Source organism: Triturus cristatus, chromosome 11 (genome assembly GCF_964204655.1).
Source record: "Triturus cristatus chromosome 11, aTriCri1.1, whole genome shotgun sequence".
In the NCBI taxonomy this organism is placed as follows: Eukaryota; Metazoa; Chordata; class Amphibia; order Caudata; family Salamandridae; genus Triturus; species Triturus cristatus.
In genome coordinates this window covers 412,481,569-412,507,320 of record NC_140594.1, presented here as the reverse complement: position 1 = coordinate 412,507,320, position 25,752 = coordinate 412,481,569, and the positions used below count along the sequence as shown (strand labels likewise).

The 25,752-nt window shown below is 43.0% G+C and overlaps 1 protein-coding gene across 1 annotated transcript in view; it reads right to left on the bottom strand.

The window, feature by feature from the left end:
- The window catches only part of NPC1L1 (NPC1 like intracellular cholesterol transporter 1), a 163,615-nt gene extending 151,406 nt beyond the window's left edge, over positions 1 to 12,209 (bottom strand). Inside the window, 1 exon segment of the mRNA XM_085636098.1 lies at positions 11,835 to 12,209. Within this exon segment, the coding sequence (XP_085492224.1) occupies positions 11,835 to 11,885 (51 nt within the window). The 5' untranslated portion in view covers positions 11,886 to 12,209.
- Positions 12,210 to 25,752: the final 13,543 nt, after the last annotated feature.

Sequence of the window (25,752 nt, the reverse complement as noted above, 5' to 3'; positions counted from 1 at the left end):
GTAACTTGCATTATTGAATACGACTTGTGGCTTGATGACTGAGAAGGCAATTTCGGCAGCTCTAAAGATCTTGGCTTCTCCTTAGATTTACAGATCTTCTGGAACTAATTTGTCTGGCTGACCCATACTTCCTAGCGTAGGACCAGCACCTACATGAAATAAATTGTTGTCATATCAAAAAAACATTTTTTGCTTTAAGCGTGGCCAGTGGCATGTGTATTTATGATTCGAGTTTGTGATTTTCACTCTCTCAGGGCAATGGCATTTCCTTTTGTCTCAACTCCAGTGGTTTGGATAGCTCTAGCACTCATTACATGAGTGGTCCAGATTCATGTTTCTCCCTAACCCAAGCCAGCTGCATCCACGGCCCTCTAGGCCACCTCACCAGGGTCTCTTTTCTCACGCTAGTTCCTTAGTGCTTTGAAGCTTAGACCAGGGTTCTTCAAAGTCAGTCCTGGAGGGCCGGATCCATGCCAGATTTTTAAGACAACTACATTTATCTAAATGGGGATATGCTAAAAATCTGGCATGGATCCGGCTCTCCAAGACCAACTTTGGAGAACCCTGGCTTAGACCATAAACCAGCCTGACATAGTACAAGATTCCCTCTCTACTGTTTCGTCCTTGTCTTTTTCCCGTGCCACCAGCCCTATTAAGCAGTCTTATAATGGCTTAGGTGTAGTATTAATTACCTACAACAAAGTAGAAACAAGCATTTGCAATGCAATTGGTTTAGCCTTTGGGACCTTATATGTATTTAGCTATGCAGCACATTAGCTTTGGTGCTGAAACATCTACTGTTCTTTAACATGGAGGGGAAGTAAGCACCAGACTGCGTGACACGCCAGGTATGGGAACACATGGAGAGAAATATTGCCTTTCAGCGGGAAATGATATTGTCCAAAGCTCTGTTTTGAATAAAATCAGGGCCTTTGGTGGTCATATCACTGAAAATACAAAATTTGAGAAAAAAAATTATTGTCTACGGGTGCTCGTGGAAGACAATTTCTATGGACTGGAATCTAGAGAAGGCTAAAGTGATTCTGGTATTTAACTTACCTCTGCTGGTCGTTTCCTATCAAGAAAGTTAAATAGAGGCAGTTGCTAGAAGAATTTAAAAAAAGAAAGCTCCTAAGCAGAAAGCAATTCTGGTATTTTACTGACCTCTACTGGTTGTTTTCTATCAAGACAGTTTAATAGAGGCAGTTGAACAGAAAAAAAGTCCCTAAGCGGGAGCAGACAAGTCATGGGGCTGATCTCCAGAGCCCACAAAGTACATACACATACAAGTATATACTAAATTATATACAAGAGGTCTCGAATGCGTGACCTAATAAAACTAACAGAACAACAAAATGCTGAACAAACAAGCAGTTTCAACCGTGACACTGCTGACGATGCATTCTAGTTAGTGTGTCTCCTTTGTGCTTGGTCCTCTCAAATCCGCCTTTCATTTTTTCTTGCATAATGATGAACACTTTCTCGTAACTTTGCATGTCATACACAACATTGCCTTGGGATAATGCAGCCTTGAGTACGGTGCTTTATGCACTCAACATATGCATCATAGATGTTTGTATAACTGCAGTAGGCATATCTTATATGCAGGTTTTACAGCGCACACCTAGCCTATGGAGCCATTAAACAAGATGTACATAACAAGAACAAAGGTTACATTCATTATCTATAGATAATTGAACAATGTGGCTGAAATGTTGTTCCAGCTCAATATAATTTCGATTTAAATACATCACTTTCAAAAGATAATACTTTAAAGCAAATCAAAACAACTTCACAACACATAAAAGTACTTTCGACTAATAATGAAGGCCACAACCAACAAATCCCTAGCTGCCTCGGATCATAAAAGGATCAGGTATTATTACTTCACCTAGGTAATGACCAATTATTTATCCCACAGTGAAACCTTTAGCAGGGCAAAAGCCAAATGTGTCATTGCCCCTTACACAACAGAGTCAGTGAGGAAGCAGGTAAGACTCAGTGTAAGGGCAATACTGTCCGTGAAACAGAAAAAGGATGTGTAGACGCCCGATGTTGTTTCTCAAAGAATGACCCTCCCAGGTGTTTCCACTGAGAGTCTGGGCAGCAGCGGCTTCTGCCTTAGAGCGTAGGGGCATTGCCCCACTCATATTTAGAGGATGTTTCTGTTGCATGCTGGGAAACAAGACTAAGGGCCCTTAGGTTAATTATGATGCGACCGCTACTGTGGCGGTCGCATTGTCCATGTTCTGTATTGACAATACAAAACAGACACCCCACACATAGCCCTGCACAACGTGGCAAGCACCATGCAGTGCATGAAACATGGTGCAGGTGTATGCAGGGGGGCACCATAGGTGCCCCCCAGGTCCCATGTCTGTGGGCCAGGGGGTAAGGTGGCCCGCTAGGGCCCCCCGATGTCCCTTTCTGCCAGCCTTTTCATGGCAGGTTCACCGTCATGAAAGGGCCGACAGAAGGAACATTGTAATGCCTACGGCGGTGCCTGGCAGGCACCGCCACTATTGCAGGCATTACTCTGCCTCCGATGGACTGATGGGCTCCTTGAGCCCGTCGGATCTGTCGAGGTCGGCCTTTCCGACCGCCACACAGCCACCCGCCATCCAAATGTGTCGGGCAGTAAAGTTGTTGAAAATGGCGGGGAAACCGACACCGACAGGCTGTTGGTGGCGGTCTCCCTGCCATTGTAATTAAGCCCTAAATGCATTAGTGGTAGAGCACAGATATATGTTTCACCCATGTCTTTCGACTAAAAACTGCATGATTTATTACATCTTAATATAAATGAACTATCTAGGCTGCAACAACAATGCATTTAGTTGCAGTGGCATGACATTGATATTTTTCTGTTAAATGTTGAAAACAAAGTATTAATTTTCCTGGATGTGAGGTAGATTTTCAAATTAGAATATTCATTAGATTGTGCGTTGCCACTACAGCACTGACTGACCGTGATAAGCAGGAATACAGTCTGCGTTGGCGGCATCATCCTAAAGTATCTCTCATTCATGCCATCTCCCCAAACCTTGCTGCCTTCGAGTGCTCACTTCTGGGAAATCCGAGTTAAGAAAACAAAACACGTTCGCCCAGACGTGCAGTCGGTCAGTGCCTTTCTGAAGACCTGAAGGCGCCTTTCAGCTGTCACCTTTTACAAAAAATATCAGAAAATATGTACAAGAAAATGTCAGAGCGTGGTGCAGCGCCAAATTTGGCAACGACGCGCTCTGACATTTTCAAAACACAGATATGCGCTGTATTTACAAAAATACAGTGCACCCCTCCGTTTCCCCTAGCGCTGGTGCTAAAAAAGCTACCTAGTGCTAGAGCAGGCACCCTTGTGCCATGTTGCAAGGGTGCCTGCACTGCAGGGTCGATTGATATGCGCTGGAAGGCCTTCCTGCATATAAACAATCTTTAAAGGCGATTTGCAGTTTCTAAAGAGCAAAATATGAGGAGAAATTAAAAACTTCTCTTCATATTGCCATCCTAAGACCAGGTTTTAACTGGCCTTAGTTTTTAGTGCTGCCCCATCCTTGTGAATATGGGTCAGTGTCAAAAAGCAATGGGTGTTGTGGTGAAACACCGAAATTGTTGCAGTTGCGTTTGTCAGCTGAGAGCGTTCAGGTTAATTAGCAGGCATAATGTGCTATTGCCATCCCTCTACATAACAGATGACGTCATTTGAAAAACATGGACAGCAGTCGTTTAATTAACGTGAATATTTACATTATTAGCACCCTGTGCAACTAACTGTTAAACATTTGCTCGGAGCAATGCACCACCAAATGTTTTAGTTTTTCATGCACTCACTCTCCGACAAGGTGTTCAGACAGGAAGCGCATATTATAATACCACCTGCAGCCTAAGGCCTGAGTTACTTGCTGTCGCATTGCCGTTTTTAAACTCTGGCAGCGTGCTGCGTGCGCCACAGAATCAGAAGAATGACCGAAACAGTACTAATCTCTACTACTCTCGAGCTGCATTACCTTTAAGGCTGAGACTGCTACTGCCACAGGTACGCGCCACTACACCATCACTACCAGCCCTCTGCTGGGGCCGAGCGGGTCCTAACACTAACCGTACACCTCAACATCAGTAAACACCAGTATCAGTATTTCATTTTGTACTACTGATCAGACACTGTCCTCGGCTCTCATCAGGTTCGAAGGCTCAGGTAACAATGTCAGGTGCAGTCTCGTCTGAGTCCTCTTGTCTCTTTCTCCATGATCCCTTGTGTGCAATGCCGTTACCGGCAACGCACGCGGAGAGGGGAGGGAGAGAGAGGCTCAGAAGTAAGGGCAGAATAGCCAATCACTGCATGGCTTCACAATAAAGTAACACAGTGATGGGTCATTATGCTCCTAAGGCTCCATGGACAGTGCTGAGACTCCTACCCCGGCGCTGCCTGACTCTGCAGTGTGCACCAGAGGCCCTAGTAACCGCTAACCACGTCTTTGAGTCAATCCAGACGCTTCTGCCTTGTTATCAACACAGAATGAGAGCAGCGCCAGGATTGGCCTGGGCAGGCCAACTCACTGCTCATTAGGACACCTGGGGGCTGCAGCTTTGCTTCCCCCTGGCTCACTAATTGTGCAGGTGAGACTTCTCAAGAGTGCGCATGTCAAAATGGCCAGGGAAAGGCACCAGTCCAACCCGACATGCGCACTTTGTTGTTCACTGGTAGTCACTGAGCAGAACACGTTCTGCTCTGCTGTCAATCATATTATTTAAGCCCCACCCCTCAAGGCCTGCCGCACGCCCTCGGAGGCCCCACTCGAAAGGAACTGGAACGCGGCTGACAGCTGACTGCCGCAGCCGCGGGCTGAAGAATATGTTAACATTTGCATTCACTTCATTCAATTAGGACGGGGGGGGATATGAGGAGGCAACACTCTAAGGAAGGAAACGCCCCTGCAGAAAAAGCTGAGGTGGATGAATCTTATTTTTTTTTTAAAGTTTTATTACGATTCCTGAACTGGTACCAAACTTATAAGTAAACCAAAAAATCCTTTTCCTATTGAAACTCGGTCCTCACTATAACTACACAGTGGCAGCCGCCACTATGTAATAAATATATATACACATATATATTAGAGGTGGGCAAAACATTATTTGCCTTACTAACTTAAACACTGTTTGATGGATCGGCCCAAAATTTGCCGGAGACTTAGCATTTTGAGTCCATCAAGCAGGGAGATTTAAATGTGGGTGGTCCCCATTTGATAAATCCACAAGATATTTGACAGACTTTTATATTGAGAAAAATCCGGAAGGTTCGCCGCCTTTTGACCCACGAAGCCCTGATACAGGTGGTGATCGCAACCGTGATTTCCCACATAGACTACGCTAACTCGATATATCTGGGCCTCCCCCAGTTCCTTCTGAAACGACTTCAGATGGTGCAGAATCAGGCAGCAAAACTGATTTTGAACCAGCCTAGATGGCATTCTGCCACCCCTCTTTTGAAAAATCTTCCCTGGCTCCCGGTCGCCCAACGCTGCACCTTCAAAGTCAGTTGTATGATCTTTAAAGCGCTCCACTGTAAAAGCCCTACCTTCATCACTAAACTCATTGTAAAGTATGCCCCGTCCCGTAGCCTTCGCTTGGTTTGGTCGAAGTCCATTTATTTGTATTGTTGGGCTAGGCACAATTCTCGCACAGTAAGTGACACTTGGGAATTTCAATTGTTTTTTTTTTTTGCACCCGCGAAATTGAGGATTATCCCCTGCTCATAGGTGGAAAAATTGAACAGCTGCTTTTTGAAGCACTGTGAGAGGCTGGGCAATATATTTCCATTATTGCTACCTGCATTAAGGGAAATACATTGGCTAGACCCCTGACAGTGCACTTCAAAGCAACTTCCCCATGAGAAGGGAGGATAGCAGATCACCAATCCTAGGGATAAATTCAATCCATATTTCAGATAAAGGAATATAAACGAGAAAGAAACCCAGCGAGGATAGCAGATCACCAATCCTATGGATAAAGTCAATCCATATTTCAGATAAAGGAATACAAACGAGGAAGAAACCCAGGGAGCATAGCAGATCACCAATCCTATGGATAAAGTCAATCCATATTTCAGATAAAGGAATATAAACGAGGAAGAAACCCAGCGAGGATAGCAGATCACCAATCCTATGGATAAAGTCAATCCATATTTGAGATAAAGGAATATAAACGAGGAGGAAACCCAGGGAGGATAGCAGATCACCAATCCTATGGATAAAGTCAATCCATATTTGAGATAAAGAAATATAAACGAGGAAGAAACCCAGGGAGGATAGCAGATCACCAATCCTATGGATAAAATCAATCCATATTTGAGATAAAGAAATATAAACGAGGAAGAAACCCAGGGAGGATAGCAGATCACCAATCCTATGGATAAAGTCAATCCATATTTCAGATAAAGGAATATAAACGAGGAAGAAACCCAGGGAGGATAGCAGATCACCAATCCTATGGATAAAGTCAATCCATATTTGAGATAAAGGAATATAAACGAGGAGGAAACCCAGGGAGGATAGCAGATCACCAATCCTATGGATAAAGTCAATCCATATTTGAGATAAAGAAATATAAACGAGGAGGAAACCCAGGGAGGATAGCAGATCACCAATCCTATGGATAAAGTCAATCCATATTTCAGATAAAGGAATATAAACGAGGAAGAATCCCAGGGAGGATAGCAGATCACCAATCCTATGGATAAAGTCAATCCATATTTGAGATAAAGAAATATAAACGAGGAGGAAACCCAGGGAGGATAGCAGATCACCAATCCTATGGATAAAGTCAATCCATATTTCAGATAAAGGAATATAAATGAGGAAGAAACCCAGGGAGGATAGCAGATCACCAATCCTATGGATAAAGTCAATCCATATTTCAGATAAAGAAATATAAACGAGGAAGAAACCCAGGGAGGATAGCAGATCACCAATCCTATGGATAAAGTCAATCCATATTTGAGATAAAGAAATATAAACGAGGAGGAAACCCAGGGAGGATAGCAGATCACCAATCCTATGGATAAAGTCAATCCATATTTCAGATAAAGGAATATAAACGAGGAAGAAACCCAGGGAGGATAGCAGATCACCAATCCTATGGATAAAGTCAATCCATATTTCAGATAAAGAAATATAAACGAGGAAGAAACCCAGGGAGGATAGCAGATCACCAATCCTATGGATAAAGTCAATCCATATTTCAGATAAAGAAATATAAACGAGGAAGAAACCCAGGGAGGATAGCAGATCACCAATCCTATGGATAAAGTCAATCCATATTTCAGATAAAGGAATATAAACGAGGAAGAAACCCTGTTACATACGTATGTTCACATTCATGATGTCTACCGAGACAACTACAACCCCCGAGGATTCAATATGTAATTTACATAATTCAATTACTACTAAGTTGATTACAATGGCCAGCCCCAGCAGTGCTGGGCAGCACAAGAATTCCTCCTTCCTTGCATTTCTCGATGTCCAGAATGAGGAATTCTTTTTCTGCAGGGCATTTGGCCTGCATTCCGCCCTTTTTCCAATCTGATGCAAGCAAATGTGGAAAGGCAGACTTCTCTGCAGTTTCTTATCCGCTTACAAACATATGGGGAAAATTGTACTTTTGCCCATTGTTATGCAGTAGTTTTTGAGAAATGAATTTTCAAACATGTGTCTGGTGGGCATTGAAAAGTTGAAAGATAGATATACTGTGGCAGATGAAAGCTGTTTTTAAAATATTTGCCTAGAACTAGCACCCTTTGAAAATTTTACAGGAAATTTGGCAGGCGCTTTGCATGCTTTGCTTACTCTTAGTAAATTTACATTTGTGCAGGCTCATCAGGTTGGGGATGCACAGTTTAAAGAGAAAATTATAAAAATGTTTATTTGGTAATAAATGTGGCATTCTTTTTTGACTCCAGGTGAAATTTAGTAGTTGTGTGCAGTGATTAGGACTTCACAAAATAACAATAAATATGAGGGCTTCACACAATAGGTATGTCAAACATAATCCTAATGCTTATGTAATATGCCATGTAATTAGCAAGATATTGTTTGTCATTTGTGAAGTCATTTGCTACATCAAGACGGGGTCATGAGCATTACATTTGGTATATTATCACTGTTCTATTCATGAAAGCTAAACGAAATCTGAGCATTCTGATTCAAATCAGTGACCATTGTTAGCTGCAACAGTCTCTCCCATCTACAGATGGAATGTGTTCTTTAATCAAAAATTCTACATTCTTATCTGCATAATTAAATATGTTTCTCTTGTTTTAAGGCACACAATCAAACAGAATAATCTAGTATTTTACGTCTTGTTTACAATACAGATTTCCCTGTTTGGAAAAAAAAATATTTTCAATGTAAATACCCCAAAATAAAGAAGTAATCTAAAAGTATATAGAGGGTAATGTGCAATAAGGACCTATATTGCCATATCTAATGGTTCTGGTAATATTTATATGCGTTCATACATATATGCTATGTTGCCTGTTTACAGGATACATAAGTAAGGATCCGCAGCATGTTCGGCTCTTCCGTATAGCTGCATGTATTCATCTCATCTACTGCCAGGGTCCAGATACAGAACATTAGAAAGATTAGTCAGCGCCTTCCATTCCAAACTTCTAGATCCCTTAATTGACACCCTTACAATGATCAGAGGAGCCTACTGGGACAGAGTACTCTTCACCCTCCCCAGCCATCCATCTCCATCCCCAACTAGGTCATGAACTGTGCAGCCAGGATCCTCTTCCACTTCCACAGACTCCCTCTCCATCCTTCCACAGACACCAAGACCGTTGACATTCAGCCGAAAATAGAGCCCCATACATACAGCACACTTGTTTCCAAAATACTGCAGGGGGTTCTCCTGCTTCTTCCAGCTTATCACATGACAGACCCCATATTTCATGCCGCTGTCCAAACACCCTTGTGTGTCATCATGATTCAGTTATGTGGAGATGCAACAGCTGCTTCTATGGAACACTTTATCACTCAGCGTATGGCCATACGCTTCCGCTTAAATGTAAAATCGCCCTCAAAACACACCTTACAAAACTACAAAATTAGACCTGCTAAAGAACCTACTCTTGCATAGAAACAGCCTTACAGACATCAAAAACTGCTGTGGCGTATTTGCAGAAATTGCCTATATTGAATATATTCACACGAAATGTTGTCAACACCTGTCTCTCATCCCATTGCCACCCCACAATGTACAATAATGACCTGATTTATGTCTATTCATTTCTCTAGTTATTAATCATGTTAAATGACGCGCAACCTTTCTGATTCTAAGAAATGCATACAAATACAATGAGCAGAAGTACCACATTATGGGACCCATGTTTTTTGTCCCCATGATACTATGAAGATTTTGGTTGATTTGATAATAAACTATGGGGCCGAAAGTTTGTGAATTTCCCCGGAGCTCCCCTGGAATAGTATTTTAATTCGATTAAACACTAATTATTCAACATGTATTTTTAAGTGAATTGTAAATTAAGGATTTGTCATGGTAAGTATAGAAACATATTTAAAGAAAACAATATGTTATATGCTATTATATACTATTTAATAATCTGTAGTCGGTATTAAACATATCAACAACGTTAATTGTGTTAGAAAATGGGGCTTTAGGCCAAGTTTAAAAAAAAAATGTAACTAGATGTTTAAAAACACGATTTACTTGCATTTGCCATCATGTCCTTGGAGCTGCTCTTAGCAATGTTCTGCTAACAACTGATAGTGAAATGCACGGAGCGTTTGTGTTTCATAGAATTCTAATTAATCAATGGGAATGAAATTGGACTTTGTGATTCCATTATTTAAAGACTTTCATAGACGTGATGAAGACACTGACGTTGAAAAAATTTCAATTAAGATGTCAGTTCTAAATCTCAATTCGATCTTTAGAAAAAATATCACAAAAGCACAAGATAAAACACAACAGTTCATTTTAGCTTTGAAAACAATTTTCATAATTTAATTAAACGATTTCCAAAGTCTCTCCATTAGGTGAATGCGTAATTTATAAGAAAAGTCCGTTAATTTTGAAAGTAATTTAGTGGTAAGACTCTGGTCCTGTAAATTGTGAGTTTTAATGCCACTGCAGCTAGTGCAGTAACTGTACAATAAGTCTCCGCAGGACACCCTTCATTTTGTACTTCTATGTCCTTAGTATGCAATTCCAAGACGTAGATTTTTAAAGGGAATTTAAAAAAAGGCCAGGTTCACTCGAGCTAAAGATGCACTGATTTTTCTACAGTGGGCCAGCGACTCGTTAACTTTGTGCTCCGTTATTAGTTTCCTAAAATTTGCATTAAGACTTAGGGTAACGAGAGGATAGCTTCATTCACTAACTTTATAGGATCCCCCACCTGTTATTGTGATTATGTTTTTTATGATGTATGCTTAGTGAATAAGGATTATTCAATGTATATAGTCACAGTCATTGTTCTTGCATAACGATTTAATATTTTTTTAACTTGTATATATATGTACTCTTTTATGATGGTTTTTAACCACCTAATAAAGAACTATTGATTGATTGATAGTGCAGTAACTGTATTTAACCGTGCCATATGTTGTTTATTAATATATAACAATAATAGAGCGGGCGCGTTGTTGGCTTAAACTGCCGACTTTGGTGCAGGAAACCAGGGTTCGAGCCTCGGGGTCGCGTCCACATCCTGTGATTCTGGGCAAATCACTTAATCTCCCCGTGCCTGAATGTGTAATGTAAATACGGTGCTCGTGTAAAGCGCTCCAATACCTTCAGGTCGAGTTCGCGCTATATAACTGTGCACACACAAAAAAAAAAATTATGAATTCAGGGATATAGAGGGGCGTGGCTTGGTCAGTGAGACTGCGGGGGCGCGAGCTTCATATTTTCCGATATTCACGCTGGCATTTTGTTTCTCATTATATGGGAAGCAGCACATGAGGGGGGCTTAAGGGTCAGTGAAAAGAGAAAATAGTGCGGATTGTGAGGGATACTTAAAACACAGTATTTTCTAAAATAATCATATTTAAAGGCCCTCAAAACGGATGAGAGAGAGAGAGTGTGTGTGTTTTTTTGTCTGACCCCAGGTGAAATCCGACACACACCTTAGCATAGCAGAGTAGAAGTACTTGAACCCAACTATCTATTAGATAATATATTTATTGGGTGGGTTTAATACCTCAAACACCTCCCTGAAGCTACGGCCCTGGGATATAACGATAAAATAGGAGACCAAAGAAATTGTGCTGTTTAAATGACACAAGAAGTGAACCCAGAGTTTGTATTTTCATGCTAGCAATACAGAGGGTACTCGCTGTGTATTGTTTTTAAGTGCTTGAGAACCTATGTGGTAGGTGCAATAACAGGCTCAGGCAGAAAAAGGGCTTAAGTTGGGGAAACGTAAGAGAAAAGAAAAAGAGTTGGAAAAAAAAAGATTCATAGTGACATTTCAGTGGTCTGCAGAGTGCGCTGCACGGGTGCTTGCACACACATGGTCTCGCGCCGGCACCGGCTCTTGTTCTACTTTAGGGTGGTGCGACCGGTGCAGCCGCACCTGTGGTTGACTTTGGTGGGATGGCGCTGTGTTTAAAAAAAACTTTTGGTTTAAAAACACGTGAACTTCCTTGTACCTCCAGCAATTTTAAAGCAACAATAAAAATGGCGAAATAACTGGTGATGAACGTTCCTACTGGCGAGAGGTCTAGCGTCAGTTCTGGCTCATTATAAAGAAGCGTGGAGGGTTAACGTGCCTGCTGCAAAGAACGCGTCCCGTGCAGTTACGGCAGACTTACCCAACAGAGGGCGGTAGCGGCCAAGAGCGCCGTCTGCAAGGCCCACTGCATCCTGCTCCCTGCACGTCTCGACGCCCCTCGAGAACCTTACTGGTAATACCTCTCTGCACCCTGCTTCTCAGACAGTCCCGGAACCTCCTTCCACAGGTACCCCAGGGCTCTCTGTCACCGCCTGACCCCCAACAGAAGTCGGGTCCCAAATGGCCCGCACTGGTCCCGCCAGCTTCCGGCAGCACAGGGGCGCCGTTCGTCCCAGGTATCAAGGGGCGGCTGGGGAGGGGCTGTTGTTCCGGGCCCAGTCTTGCTGGAGTCCCGCTGCCCGGTGAGATATGCTCAGACTAGGCAGTGAGCGTACACTTTATTCCCCCTCTGTCTGGCAGGCGCGCTCCGCGTGGCACGAGCCAATCCGGCACAGCCGGGACCATAAAACTTGCTTTGACATTAACTACATTATTAACTGTTTGTTTGTACAGCAGTGTTTTTTAAAATCATATTTTAGTTCCTGTTATTGATCTGGCTAGACAAAGAGAGTGAGTGGGTTTTCTTGGTTAGCGCGTTCTGCAAAGTGAATCACCTCTTGGCGCCTGAGTTCAGGTTCCTTAATTGGAGCAACACGTGCATGAGATAGAAACTAAATGTAACTTGAAAGAACCACCTTCTAAGTAGTTAAATCGATCCTAGGAAACCATCAATAGAGTCACTAAGAAAAAGATCAGAGGAAGCTGTAAAGCATGCTGCATTGGAGAGCGTAAATGTAAACTTTTTCATAGATCCTGGCACCGTTTAAGGTTTGTGTTGCTTTCCCGGGATTCTCAGTGACGCTCTCTCGCTCCGCTCTGAAAAGTTACATTTTAAAACCGACAGGCTAATGTCCTCAGTGAGTAAACAAAGTATCCTGGAGTTGAGGGTCGATATCCAGGACTGGAAGTCTAGCTGCAGACAGACACTAACAATGCGTAGAGTTGATGCACCTCAATCTGTGAGCCACACAGGCCTCCATCAACGCACCTCGAAACCGACCTGCGCACTGCTTGCTACTTCAGGCGTGGTGCCTACATGCAACTCATTCATGCTTTCCCAGACCTGCCAACTCACACGGTGCCACCGTGTGACACACGATATCGGCCCCTTTCACACGGTCACCCCGTGAGGAGCCGAATTCACAAGGTGGTAGGGAAAACAAGTTGAAAATAGGCTTGGGCGGAGTTCAAGTGACCAAACAAGTCAGCCGTGCTACGCGGAGTTCCGCAAGCAGGGGTGTGCGTTTGGTCATGCTGTTTGAGTGGATTTCCAGCACAGGGTGTTTGTCCTGCGCTGTAAAATCAGCACGAACGACACCATGCGCAGCGCAAGAGGGCGCTGCTTCTTTTCTTGCCACTCGTGTAGATTCTCTACCCGAGCGGCAGCTTTCTCAACGCGAACAGAAGGTTCGGTCGTGATTATCTGTGACTGTCTGCGTTGAGAAATCTGACCGCCTGCGTTGAGAAATCTCGCAGTGAGGTGGATTTTCCTCGCTAGCGCTTGTCAATTTGACGCTGGCGAGCACGAGCGAGGAAAAAACTCTGCCTCACGGAGCGGAGTTTTTTCGGAACTCCATATGCTCCGCAGAAAACTCAGTGGACGGACCGGGCCTAGTTGAAAACCGCTGTAAAACTGCAAACAGCTCGTTCTTGGAGGCTTTGAAGTGCCGGCGTCAATTAACCCCTTCCATGCTCATGACGGAACGGTTCCGTCATGAGCATCGGTTGAGCTGTGCTCATGACGGAACCGTTCCGTCATGGCCCCGCCCGCGCTCGAACCCTTCAGCACCGCGGGGGAATCCGCGCAGCGCTGAAGGGGTTAAGGGATGTGAAAACACCACAGGACTTCAGCACCAGTCTCAGCAAGCTTTGTTTCTTTTTTTTTGGAGGAGGGGGCTTGATGCCGGTGGGGGTAAAAGTGCCTCATAGGTACTTCTCGGCACGAGGTCCCACACCTCCAAGGCCCCGCTCTCTCCTCCCACAGTAAAACCTTTGTTTTAGTTAGCAGGTATGCATTCCATTTTCTTATGCTATCGCATTTCTAAGATGCACAAACCACCTCACCAGTGCACCGCACTTCTGTCCAGCACCTCCCCATCCCATTCCCGTACTGGAGCCTCCACGCACCTTCAGTTCAGCTCAGTCCTTCTGTATCATTTACTGCTCCAGAGCTGGTACGCAGTCACAACACATCTGCCAGTATAACTCTGGTATCCACTGTAATTCCAGCAACTGGACCCACTTGCAGCTTTGAAATTACTTTTCCAAGGTGCCCTGCTGTACGGCCTGCTATTATAGTGCTGGCGCCAAAACACAACTCTGCCTGTGTGCATAATAGGCCTGGAAGCTGTATTACACTGCCTACTGCAATTCCACTGCTGGACATGCAACTATGTCAAGCTACACTAATGATGACCTAAGTCCCACTGCTGCTGTACGTGCACTAGGGCCACAAATCTCTGCCACTGCCCCTCATTCCAAATTGGAAAACATCTTGTATGTCCAATCCCAACACCAAAACACGCTCTTCGAAAGAGCATCAATCCTGCCCAGCAACAAACCCATGCCTGCAGCCCTTTGCACATATTTCCTGAACTTCCTGGATGCATAGACAATCCTGCAGTCCATGTGTACATACGTCCTGCGTGCCATGTGTACAGATGGTAAAGTCTGTGTGGTAAAGGCTGTTTCCTCTCAGGCAGGACATATTCCTACCATCCCTTTAAACACACTGCTGCCTTCACCCTTGCACCCTTTAATGCTTTAGGGGCACTATTAGTTGTTTTATGCTCTTTGGTATGTTTGGTGGGCACCTTCACCTATTTGGTAGTTTGCCTCTCCCTCCCACACCCTATAATTAAGGTCTCGCCTGAGATAGGGCATGCACTGTCACTTGTGAGAATTTTTGTTTGCTTACAGGGGGCTTAGAGCCCACTCATTGCTTACCATTGGCTGGCTTCATCATCACTCTCATTTCTTTTCTTCTCTTTGGTTAGTGAGTGCTAGCTTCACTTCCTCTTCACCTGTTTGTCCCTACACTCGAGAAAGGCCTAAGCAGGCGCGGGGCGTCCATTGGGGCGTTGGGGCGTGGCCCCCCCGCACCCGCCTGCACCCGCAGCTCTCTCGTTGTCTCTGAACTTAGTTTACTTAAGTTCAGAGACGCCGAGGGTGGGGAGAACTGACAATGCATGTCAGTCAGCATGACGTCGGACCGTGGGCGGTCCGTCGTCATGTTGACTGACATGCATTGTCAGACCAGGCAGCACAAGTGCGCATGAGTGGGCATGGTGAGCTAATTTTTAGCCCGTGCCCAGTCATGCGCACTTGTGTTTTCACGGACTTGCGTATGCCCATCAGGAGCCCCTCGGTCTCCTAATGGGCAGGCGGCAGGCGAAGAGTAGGCTGTGCCCTCAGCCAATCCTGGCGCTGCAGCGGCGCCAGGATTGGCTGAGCGGTTGCCACTGCAGTGCTGACGTGCTGTTCCAGTTTGAAGAGGGCAGAGGCGCCAACGCGGACCAGGAGCAGAGGCGGTCAGGTAAGTTTTCCTCTTAATTTTAAATGTATTCTGCGACCCCCCCACCCGTGACCCCCCCCCCCCTCGCGACCCCCCCACCCGCGACTGCTCATGTAGTAAAAACCGGTCCATTCGTTTATTTGCTTCCTTTGCAATCATTTTACGCCCCGCCACTTTCAAATGTCACCAGCCGCCCCTGGGCCTAAGTACTGCTTCGCGTGGCCAATGTTTTTCCACTACTCGCTGCTTACAGAGGTAATTTTTTTTCCTTTTACTGGCACCACCTTGCTCCCTCCCGCACTGTTGCTTGCCCCCATCCACACCACTTCCTGCATTGCTCTGTCTGCAACATGTTCATTGACAGAATATTGCCCCCTAAAATATCGTGCTACAAAAATATCGGAACATAAATATTGAAGTAAAAAATATCATCATTCTATATTTATAATGGAAAGTACAAAAATATCCCCCAAAAATATTGTTGTCACAAATATCGATGTATAAAATATCGTTTTTTAAATAAATATACTTTAACTGTAAATAAATTATTAATATTTAATTAATTTCCCACTATGTACTCCTACAAATTCAACAACTGCCACCTAACATATAATATGAAATACATTTTTTATATATTTAACATAATTATTTATGATTTCTATAATTTTTATAAACTAATTTATTAATTATTTAGTATAATTAATTTCCTACACACCCCCCAAAAAATTGAATACATAACAAAATTTAAATTATTATTTTTCATTTTAAGAGTAATTGAAAAAGTAGTTATTAACAAAAAAATATTATTAAATAATTCTAATTAGGCTACATCCCACCCTATACGCCTACAAAACCCACAACCGGCTCCTAAAATGTGATGTAACAGAAAATTATTTATACAAATAACATAGTTAATTGTCAATTAAATAATTAATATCAAGTAATTACTTAATTAAAAATAATTTACTTCCCACCCTATACCCGTACAAAATTGATAACCCACACCTAAAGTGTAACTTAAATTAATTGCACAACTAACACAATTAATCATCAATTAAATAATTAATATTAATTAAAAAATGATTTTTAATCAATTATAATTAATCTACTTGCCACCCTGTACCCCTATAAACTCCACACCCCACACCTAGAATGTAACTCAAAAACAAATTGCCCAATTAACATAATTCATTTTCAATTAAATAATTAATATTAATTAAAAACAAATTGATAAATTAATATAATTAATTTACTTCCCGCCCTGTACCCCTATAAACACCACAACCCACACCTAAAATGTAACTTAAAAAAACCCATAATTGCACAATTGACATAATTATCAATTAAATACTTAATATTGATTAAAAAAACGAATTGTTAATTATAATTTAATGACTTCCCACCCTGTTCCCCAATAAACTCACAACCTGCCACAGTACTAAAAAACACAAAAACGTATTACATTTCATCGAATAACTACTAAAAATGTAACAATGATATTAAAAAAACATAAACAATAATCATACAAAAAATTACAACATATACATTTTAATTCTATACTAAAATGCATAACAATAATTAAAAAACGTTATTATTAACAAATGTATTTTTGTTAACAATAATAATGACTGATATTTTTCAAAAATGATATGACTTATCTGAAATCGATATTCTTGACAACAATTTTCTTGCAGACATATTTCCACATCACGGTATTTTGGACACAATATTTTAGTAGCACAATATTTTTGTTTTGATATTTTCTCTGAATACGTCAGCACCCATCTCAACCCCCATTCCATCCCTCCAGCAGAAAAGTCACGTCAGTGGGTTTTAAAATGCTACAGAAATGCAGACGGACTGTGCCCCCTATTCTGCATGGCCTTTTTGGCACTGTTTTCATGCTGGGCCAACACAGCGAACTTCAGCTCGGAGGTTAGATATTTAAACAAGTGAGTTATTTTTCTTGAATGGATTTGATATATTTGTAAGTTTCAGATATTGCAGCCATGTCACGGTCCATCTTGCTTTTGACCTTCTCAGACTTTTTTAGTACGTTGCAGCCCTCATACCTGTTTATGGATGGCAGTTACCCTTTATTTTTGATATTATTGCTTAATTTGTGTTTAACCCACTACCGTCAGCCGTTGATGGACATTTTCTGTCTCCATTTAAAAAAAAAAGGATTGATGCATAAATGTGTATTTTAATTTCTTGTTGGTTTACGTTTGCTGATAAGGTGTTATTGTCATTTGCTCCCGAAAACGTATATTTTTGTGAAAGCAGAGAATAATCCCACGTCATTGAAATGAATCACTGACTACCATGGTCAGCTTTGGCTGTGTTATAGTGCTTTTTTTCTTCTAACTTTCAGCTTGCTGCTGGACAACATGAGTAAAAGACAACGACAAAGCCAATAGCTCTTGCAGTGACGGTACCTACTGGCGTTGCCAATGCTTGTTTTTGTGCTCGAACAACAGTGAGTGGTTCCTCAGAGTCGCAACCCGGCTTCAGGAAACAAAAGATAATAATGCAGCTTGGCCACCACTCACCAGACAGGCCTGAAGAGACCCCACAGGTTCAAACCTCTCTTTTAAGTTTGCTTTAGGTGTCTGTGTTAAGCCCACATCATTTGCTGTGTTTTCTTTTAACATGCCTGGACCACAGCAGCTGGCATATTTACATACTTACAAACACTGTTTCACAAACGTGGTGTAAAATGGTTCCTAAGGCATGGCGGAGCAGACTGACTTCTGAGTCTGGTGTTCCGTTTGTTTACAAAATCATTTATTGGCCATTCCTTCTCCCACCCTTTCTGGTCAGGTCTTATCTTTGTTTAAGCTCCACCTTCTCCAGAATGTTTTATTGCTGTTCCACCCCTTGCTCCCCTACCTGGCTGCAAACTCACTCTTGCGTTGACTGGTCTTCACTGCACCGACACCTAATGGCCCAACAGCTCCTCACTATGGCGTTGTTTAAATACATTTAAAAAAAGATTGCCCGAATCCCAAAGGAAGTTGATTGTGCCAATGTTCACACACATTCACAGTTTTACAACATTCTGTAAACCTGGGAATGCGTCAAAAGCCTATCGCTCCTCAGGGAAGGCATAGGGGAGTCTCAATGAGGAGAAATAACTTTATTTCTCCTCGTTTTTTCCTCTTTCAATGTTAGCTGCATTCAGCAGCACGCATAGAAGGAGGAAATCTCCTCCATTGATGGTGTTTATACAGGAAGGTATCCCTTCCTGCACAAAAAGAATCATTCCCACAGACACCTTTTCACCATGGTGCAAGGCAGCGGCGGCTGCTGCCAATCTGAAGTGGGGGAGGCAGCGCGGGGGAAAAAATAATAAAAAATTATAGGCTTACCTTTCGCAGCCGGTCACTGCGACATTCTGCTCCTGAGCCGCGCCTCACTGCTCCTCTGCGCCTGGCACTTCAGTTCCCATGAGCACAGGCTCCCAGACTCCCCACACAATCCCAGTGCTTCTCTCATGCTATTACTCCCAGCATGAGAGAAATGCTAGGATTGGGCGGACTGGGCCGGTTTCACGCTCCAGCAGGGACTGGCAGCATGCAACCCTGAGCGCTGAGGATATCTACAATAAACTGCCTGGAGATACCCAAGTGCGCATGTCGGTTTGGCCGTCCTAAGATGGCCAGCCAAACCAACATGTGCACTTTCAGTGCCTACCACTCCTCCCCCCTGCTGCTGACGCTGCCTCATGGCCCCGCCCTACCCTAGACTACATGACTGGAAGTGGAAAATAAAATGACAATAAAAGTGTTTTATTGTCATTTCATTTTTCTTCTGTCTGCTGAATTTCAGCAGTGGGGCGATGCTCCTCCGCCATAGCGGAGGAGCCACCCCTGGTGCAAGGGGGCATGCGCTGGCACATGGCAGCCAATTGTGCACCAGCACTGGGAAAGAGGACAGGAATGCACAGTATTTCATAGATATGACTCATTTGTTCCCTTTTCTTTTGATGTCGGGCAGCACGGAAAGAAGGCTTGGGGCGCTGCCGTATGCCAAAATATTTTGTAAATGAACCCCTAGGAGTTTTCTTTGGAAAATAGTGTTTCTGCGTTACTTTTTGAGTTGCCTTTTTACCTCCTTGGCTCCCTGCAAAAACATATCTCAAGCCTGTGCAAGTCTTGCTGGAGGTATTAGGGGAAAGAATTGGCTGACTGTAGGCTCTCCTTGGAAAAGCCTAGCATTAAATTCCATTAAGCTGCAATCCTTCTGGAAGAACCGAGGGCCTCCTTTACAAGTTTTGGACGCAGGGCAGTGCAGTAATTCACTTTGCTGTGCTGCCCTGCATCAAAAGGAAAGGGCAGGAATATATCATAAGTATGCTATACAGCGTATTCCTGTCCTTTCCCACTGAACTGGTGCCGTTTTGACTGCCTTATGCCAATGCAGGCACCCTTGCACTATGGTGCAAGGGTGTCTGTGTGGTAGGAATGATCATTTTTGTGCAGGAAGGGGCACCTTCCTGCACAAAAACTATCAATGGAGGCATTTTCCTCCTGTGTGTGCTGCAGAATGCTGAAGACACATGTTGACCAATACTAGCACCTAGAGCTAACATGGACCATTATATCCACTCTGGCCTATACTTGTTTTTAACATAACCTGGGGTCTTACACATTAAAATTTTATTTAAAATTCCCTTTGAGTTATTTTTAAAACCCACCCCTCTACTCATTCACTGCACCCTCACCTTTACACCCAAACTTCACAACAGCAGTTTAAAAGAACTCCGGCACAGAGCCCCCCTGCGGAACCCGTTTGGCATTGCAGCGCAGACCCAACGAGGAACTGCCCTATGATGAAGCATAACACCCCTTGGGGTGTGTGAGGACTCTTGCTTCTGAAGGATCAGATCCCTCTGACTTAATCCTTCAGGCATTCTCGACCTTCCTTTCTTTAGGAACCGCACACCTTTACGCATACCTACTTTCCTGGGAGGACGTGTGCTGGATCTTTATTTGTCCTCCGTCCCTCCTTGTGATTTTTGGTCCAGGAGTGTGACAAGCTTGCTATTAAACAACAGAAAAAAAGTCTGAAGGAAGAGTCCTGGAACCAACTACTTGAGGCCATTTTAACAAATTATAACATCACCTTCTGCCGTATTATTAACTTCCCTTTCTTTAACACAGCTGACAGCCCTCGAATAGAGATTGCCATCACCGAGGCTGACTGGCTAACCCATTTTACTAATCTGTATTCAACTCAGGAAGCCACTGCAATCTCCCTTCCTACTATAGCTTCTACGAGTAACCCCCTAAAATCTCACCCCCTGACTTTTCTTCAGACGAAGAAGTCCAGGCCCTGGAGCAGAGCAAAGGTGGTAAAGCCCCAGACCCTGATGGGATCCCCATCGATTTGATTGAATCTAATATTAATCTTTGGGACCCCCTTCTAACACTGCTTTTCAGAGTCTGTCGGAGCGAAGGATTCCTGCCTACCTGGCCTGAGTCTCTAATCGTTCCCATATTCAAGATGGGAGACCGCAACAGTCCAGCACAATATAGACCTATTTCTCTGCTGGATTCCCAAGATTAGGTGGCGGGACACATCCTCCTTTGCAGACTGCAGGATTAGGCAGAGTCCAATAATATTATCTCGGATCTGCAGTATTGGTTTCGGCCGGGCGTGGGAACTACAGAACAGGCCATTAACCGTAATTTACTTATTGGGAAATATGTGCACATTAAATGAGGCAGTCTGTTCTTAGTATTTGTAGACCTATCCTGCGCTTTTGATTTTGTGGTACACGACCAACTATGGTCAATCATGGTTAATATGGGTGCAGATTGCACAACTGTGAACTTCCTCAGAGACTTGTATGCTTCAAGCCGGGGCAGAGTACTTTATGGCCTAAACGGCAAATGCACCCAACCATTCAACATAGAATTTTGTTTAACCTCTACCTTAACAGCGTAGGTAGTACTTTAGCAAGCAAGTGCCCAGCACAGACTTACCACAAGTTGGGCATCGCTCAATTTTGGCACTTTTTTATACTGCCGCCGCCGCCGTTTTAATGGCTCGCACTCCACTTGGCCTACAGCGATTAGTTGACAAATTTGCCCAGTTCATGCAGAATCACGGCTTAAATATTAACATCAGTAAAACGTTTGCTATGAAACTTACTAAAAGGGCCACACATTGTTGTGATATTGTTATTGGGGGTCCTAAAATTGTGTTTACATCTTGATTCTCATATCTAGGCATTTCATTTAATCAAGCTGGGAACTGGATGTGTGCAATTAAATCTAGAAGGCGTCAATTTGTCAAAACCACCATGGCTTTGTTGAATTTCGCTAGGAAATTAAGCATTAAACACCCAAGGGAAATGATGACCATCTATAAGTCCAAATGCAGACCAACTACCACACACAGGTCTGAGCTCTGGGGATATGTGAATGCTGATTTACTCCAACTAGCAGAAATCGCATTCCTAAGGAATCTCCTTGCTCTCCCAAAAAGCTGCTCAGCCTTCGTCTGCCACTCTGAATTGGGAGTTTCTCATTTAATAGACGTGATCACGATCCAGCCAGTTTTACTCTGGCATAAAATCTGAACCTCTGATCACACTGTGCTCCACAGTTCCATCACAGAGGACTATCTTAGAGCTACGTCTGCATTTAAAATCCCCTGGCTCAGATTTGTGCATGACCTTTTGGTAGACATTGGCCACCCTGAGTTTTTTTACCATCCTGAGCTGGGAAACAACCTTTACAACGCAGTTATTACATCGCACTACATTTACAACGCAGTCATTACATCGCACCATCCTTTACAACGCATGTCACTACAACGCAGTCTTTACATTGCATGTCACTACAAAGCATGTCATTATAACGCATGTCACTACAACGCAGTCATTACATCGCATGTCATTACAATGCATGCCAATACAATGCATAGTACCCCTACACTATCCGACACTTACCCTACTGTTGCACCCCCTGGAGTTAGAATAGTAATTTTTACCCCTACACTATCCAACACTTACCCTACTGTTGAACCCCCTGGAGTTAGAATAGTAATGTTTACCCCTACACTATCCAACACTTACCCTACTGTTGCACCCCCTGGAGTTAGAATAGTAATTTTTACCCCTACACTATCCAACACTTACACTACTGTTGCACCCCCTGGAGTTAGAATAGTAATTGTTACCCCTATACTATCCAATACTTACCCTAAATGCAATGTAATGGTATGCGTTGTAATGGTATGCGTTGTAAAGGTATTATGCGATATAATGGAATGCGTTGTAAAGGTAGTTTCTAAAAATGCGATGTAGTGGCATGCGATGTAATGGAATGCGTTGTAAAGGATGTTGCGATGTAAAAACTGCATTGTAAAGGCATGCGTTGTAAATGTATGCGTTGTAACGTCATACATTCCTCCTGACTAGCATCCAATGGGAAGCCCTTGAATTGAAATTGAGGTTTATCCATAAAGATCACAAAATCCTCTGTTTTGAAGAACCATAACATGCAACCTTATTTAGCTAACATGTACAATCCGCGCCATAGATTCGTGTTGACCCAGTTTCGGCTGGATATCTTTCACCATTCAACCAGTTTTTCCATCATAAATAACTGGTCACCTGACACTGTGAAATGCCCATGCGATGATAATTCTATGCAGAGCACCTCTGTTAACACAACTAGGTTTTGTACAATGTCGACCAGCTTTTATATATTTGCAATTGCTTCCCAGCTTGTATACATGTGCTGTACTGTCTCGATTTCTATTGTCTGTTATAAAATATAAGAAACAGCCGCAGAAACTTCATTATTCAGAAGGGGACATCCGTTTTTATCTGTGTCTGTTTTTAGACCTGTGTTCTTATGATTTTTAATTTATTTTTAACCTTGATATTGTTATATTTCGCAGCTTTTATGATTCACTATGTGATTTCAAATAAAGCTTATTTTGACCTGACTTGACTTGACATGTTGTGTTCAGGATATGGGCTTTTAGCTTTGCCCATTGCCCGCCCATGTTTTCAATTGGCTCTTGTGACTGTCCTTTGTAAATGCTTTATTGTCTTTGGTTACTTTGCTTTCTAGTCCATCCTTAGTCCCTCCTTTTCTACTCTTGTAACCTCCCAAAAGGACTGCCCCTATTACATGTGTTGTTACACAGTATGTTTTATTTACAATTTACTTTTGTTAATGACCTGTACTGCCAGAACCGCATTTCCCTAACATGTTGTTCTTGTAATTGTTTCTTGAAATTGTTAGTTTGTTTTTCTATGGTTTCGGTTGCATTAGCATGCAACGTTAAAAAAAAGAAAATTGCAGCGCGGCACGCTGCGCTGCACCTTTAATAATGGCGGCCATTCATCTTTTCTTTTGTTGCACACGGCTCGCCTAACAATGTTTTTTTTAAAGCGCTGCATGCCGCTCTTCATCTTTACCAATGGCGGCCAGCGAGAGGATCCAGCTTCCAGGGCAGGCTGCATGCGCCGCATGGTATTGCAAAACACCATTGCCTGCTCTCTTGTCCACTGTTGCTCCTGTTAAAACTTGAGAAGCACCCTCATCGGCGGCCTCTTCTGCCCAAGACATAAAGGCACCAGCAAAGTAAATGTATTAATGCAACTGCCCATCTCCTGCTAAACCAGCCCCAGCCCGTAATTAGACTTGCACATTAGACACCCGGCGCAGGCACACTTTTGCCGGTTGCAGTTCTATGACATAACAAAAATCCGGTCTGGCAGGAAGCAGGGGCAACGCAGTTAAGGGAGGGCAGAACAACTCTTATTTTAGCTGACTGTGCACAGGCAACGCTTTTGAAAGTACGGCGTCTATTTCTTAAGTAGCTTAACAACACCAATTGCTCTAACGTTCAACAATGCAAGACCTATTGCATTGTAAATGCTTGTTCTCACTCTTGCAGGTTCATGCTTTCTCCCTTTCTTGCGGTTTTGCTGTATTTATCTTTCTCCTTCCTTCCGATTTGTGTGGTTTATCCTCTGTTGCACTCTGTAATTATACAATGCGGGGAAATAAGTGTCGTACCCCAAAAATAAGTGCCACTGCTCCCCATCGGCCACCAGCTTAAATGAAGCACTGTTTAAGAAACAATGTCCGTGTCTTGGTGCTGGGAATTTTTCCTAACACTTCAGTTTACACACAGACCTGCTACTTCAAAATTACACAACAGTCGCAAAAATGGATGCAGTAACTCACCAGTACACATAACAAAGTATTCATTTTGCGGCATCAGTTTTACTCATGACAGTGTTACTAAAAGACGGGCAGACACTCCCTGTCTAAAAGGTCCCTGATCCCACTAAACAGTCACAGAACTCTCCTGTTACCACAGTTGTTTAGTTCTCAGAGAGTGCTGTTCCATTCAAGTCGCAAGTAGCATACAATGCATTGCTTGTGCACAATATATACACTCTGGTTTTATAAGCTATACCTTGTTGCCTTGTGACTGCCCTGATTTCATGCATTGAATTGCTTAAATTGCTTTAATGTATTTGTTATTTTAATATTTAGCTGGTGTTTGTTCCTTATTGCTGATGGCGCCATTGTCACGAAACAAAAACAGACATTAAACTGTCCGTATTAGGCGCCCCTCTTGTAAATGTGGCTTAGATTGCGCTCATACAGTAGTGAACGCATCTGTGTAGTTTAATGGCAACAGAAGACAATGCTAACAACCGATGTTTTAAGTCTGTCGTGTAGAAATGATAAAGAGGTGCAGACTGTGAGGGCTATGCACGCGCTGCCGCACGCAGACACCCTGAGATGTCTCCCCAGGAAAGAGAAAAGATGCCCGCGTATGCGTGTCTAATTTTGTTACCCTACAATGCTGCGGTTCTATGGGAAAATTGCTTACTTTATGCTGCTGTGGTTCTCTAGTAGGGGGGCTTTAATTGAATTGTTGATGTAACTCCTCTTTGTTTTACTATCGATTTGTACGGCTATTTTTACACTTTTATGTAACTCGGGTACTGCTTCTATTCTGCTTATAAACTATCCCTGGAGTGCTATATATTTTAATTTTTTCTCTCTGTACTTCGTGTTACTGATATCGTTCCTACTTCATAAAGCGCCAAGCTGCCATGAACTCCAGTGCTAAGATGCTGTGTGCCTTGACTACCTCGGGCTAATAGACAATTGTTGCTGTGCATTTTTATCGTTTTTAGGTCTCGACTGAGTCAGCGCGCATGCGCTGCACTGCAAGACTTTTTGTAAGGGCTTCAAGCTTTACTCAGTACTTTTTACAGGCTCGTGCCTGTGTTTTTTTGTTGTTGCATTTTTCCTATTGGGCTTTGCGTGCAAAGACTGCATGCAATTGGGCAAAGGTGGGTGCATGTCCCGCCTTTCCCAAGAAATGTATCCGC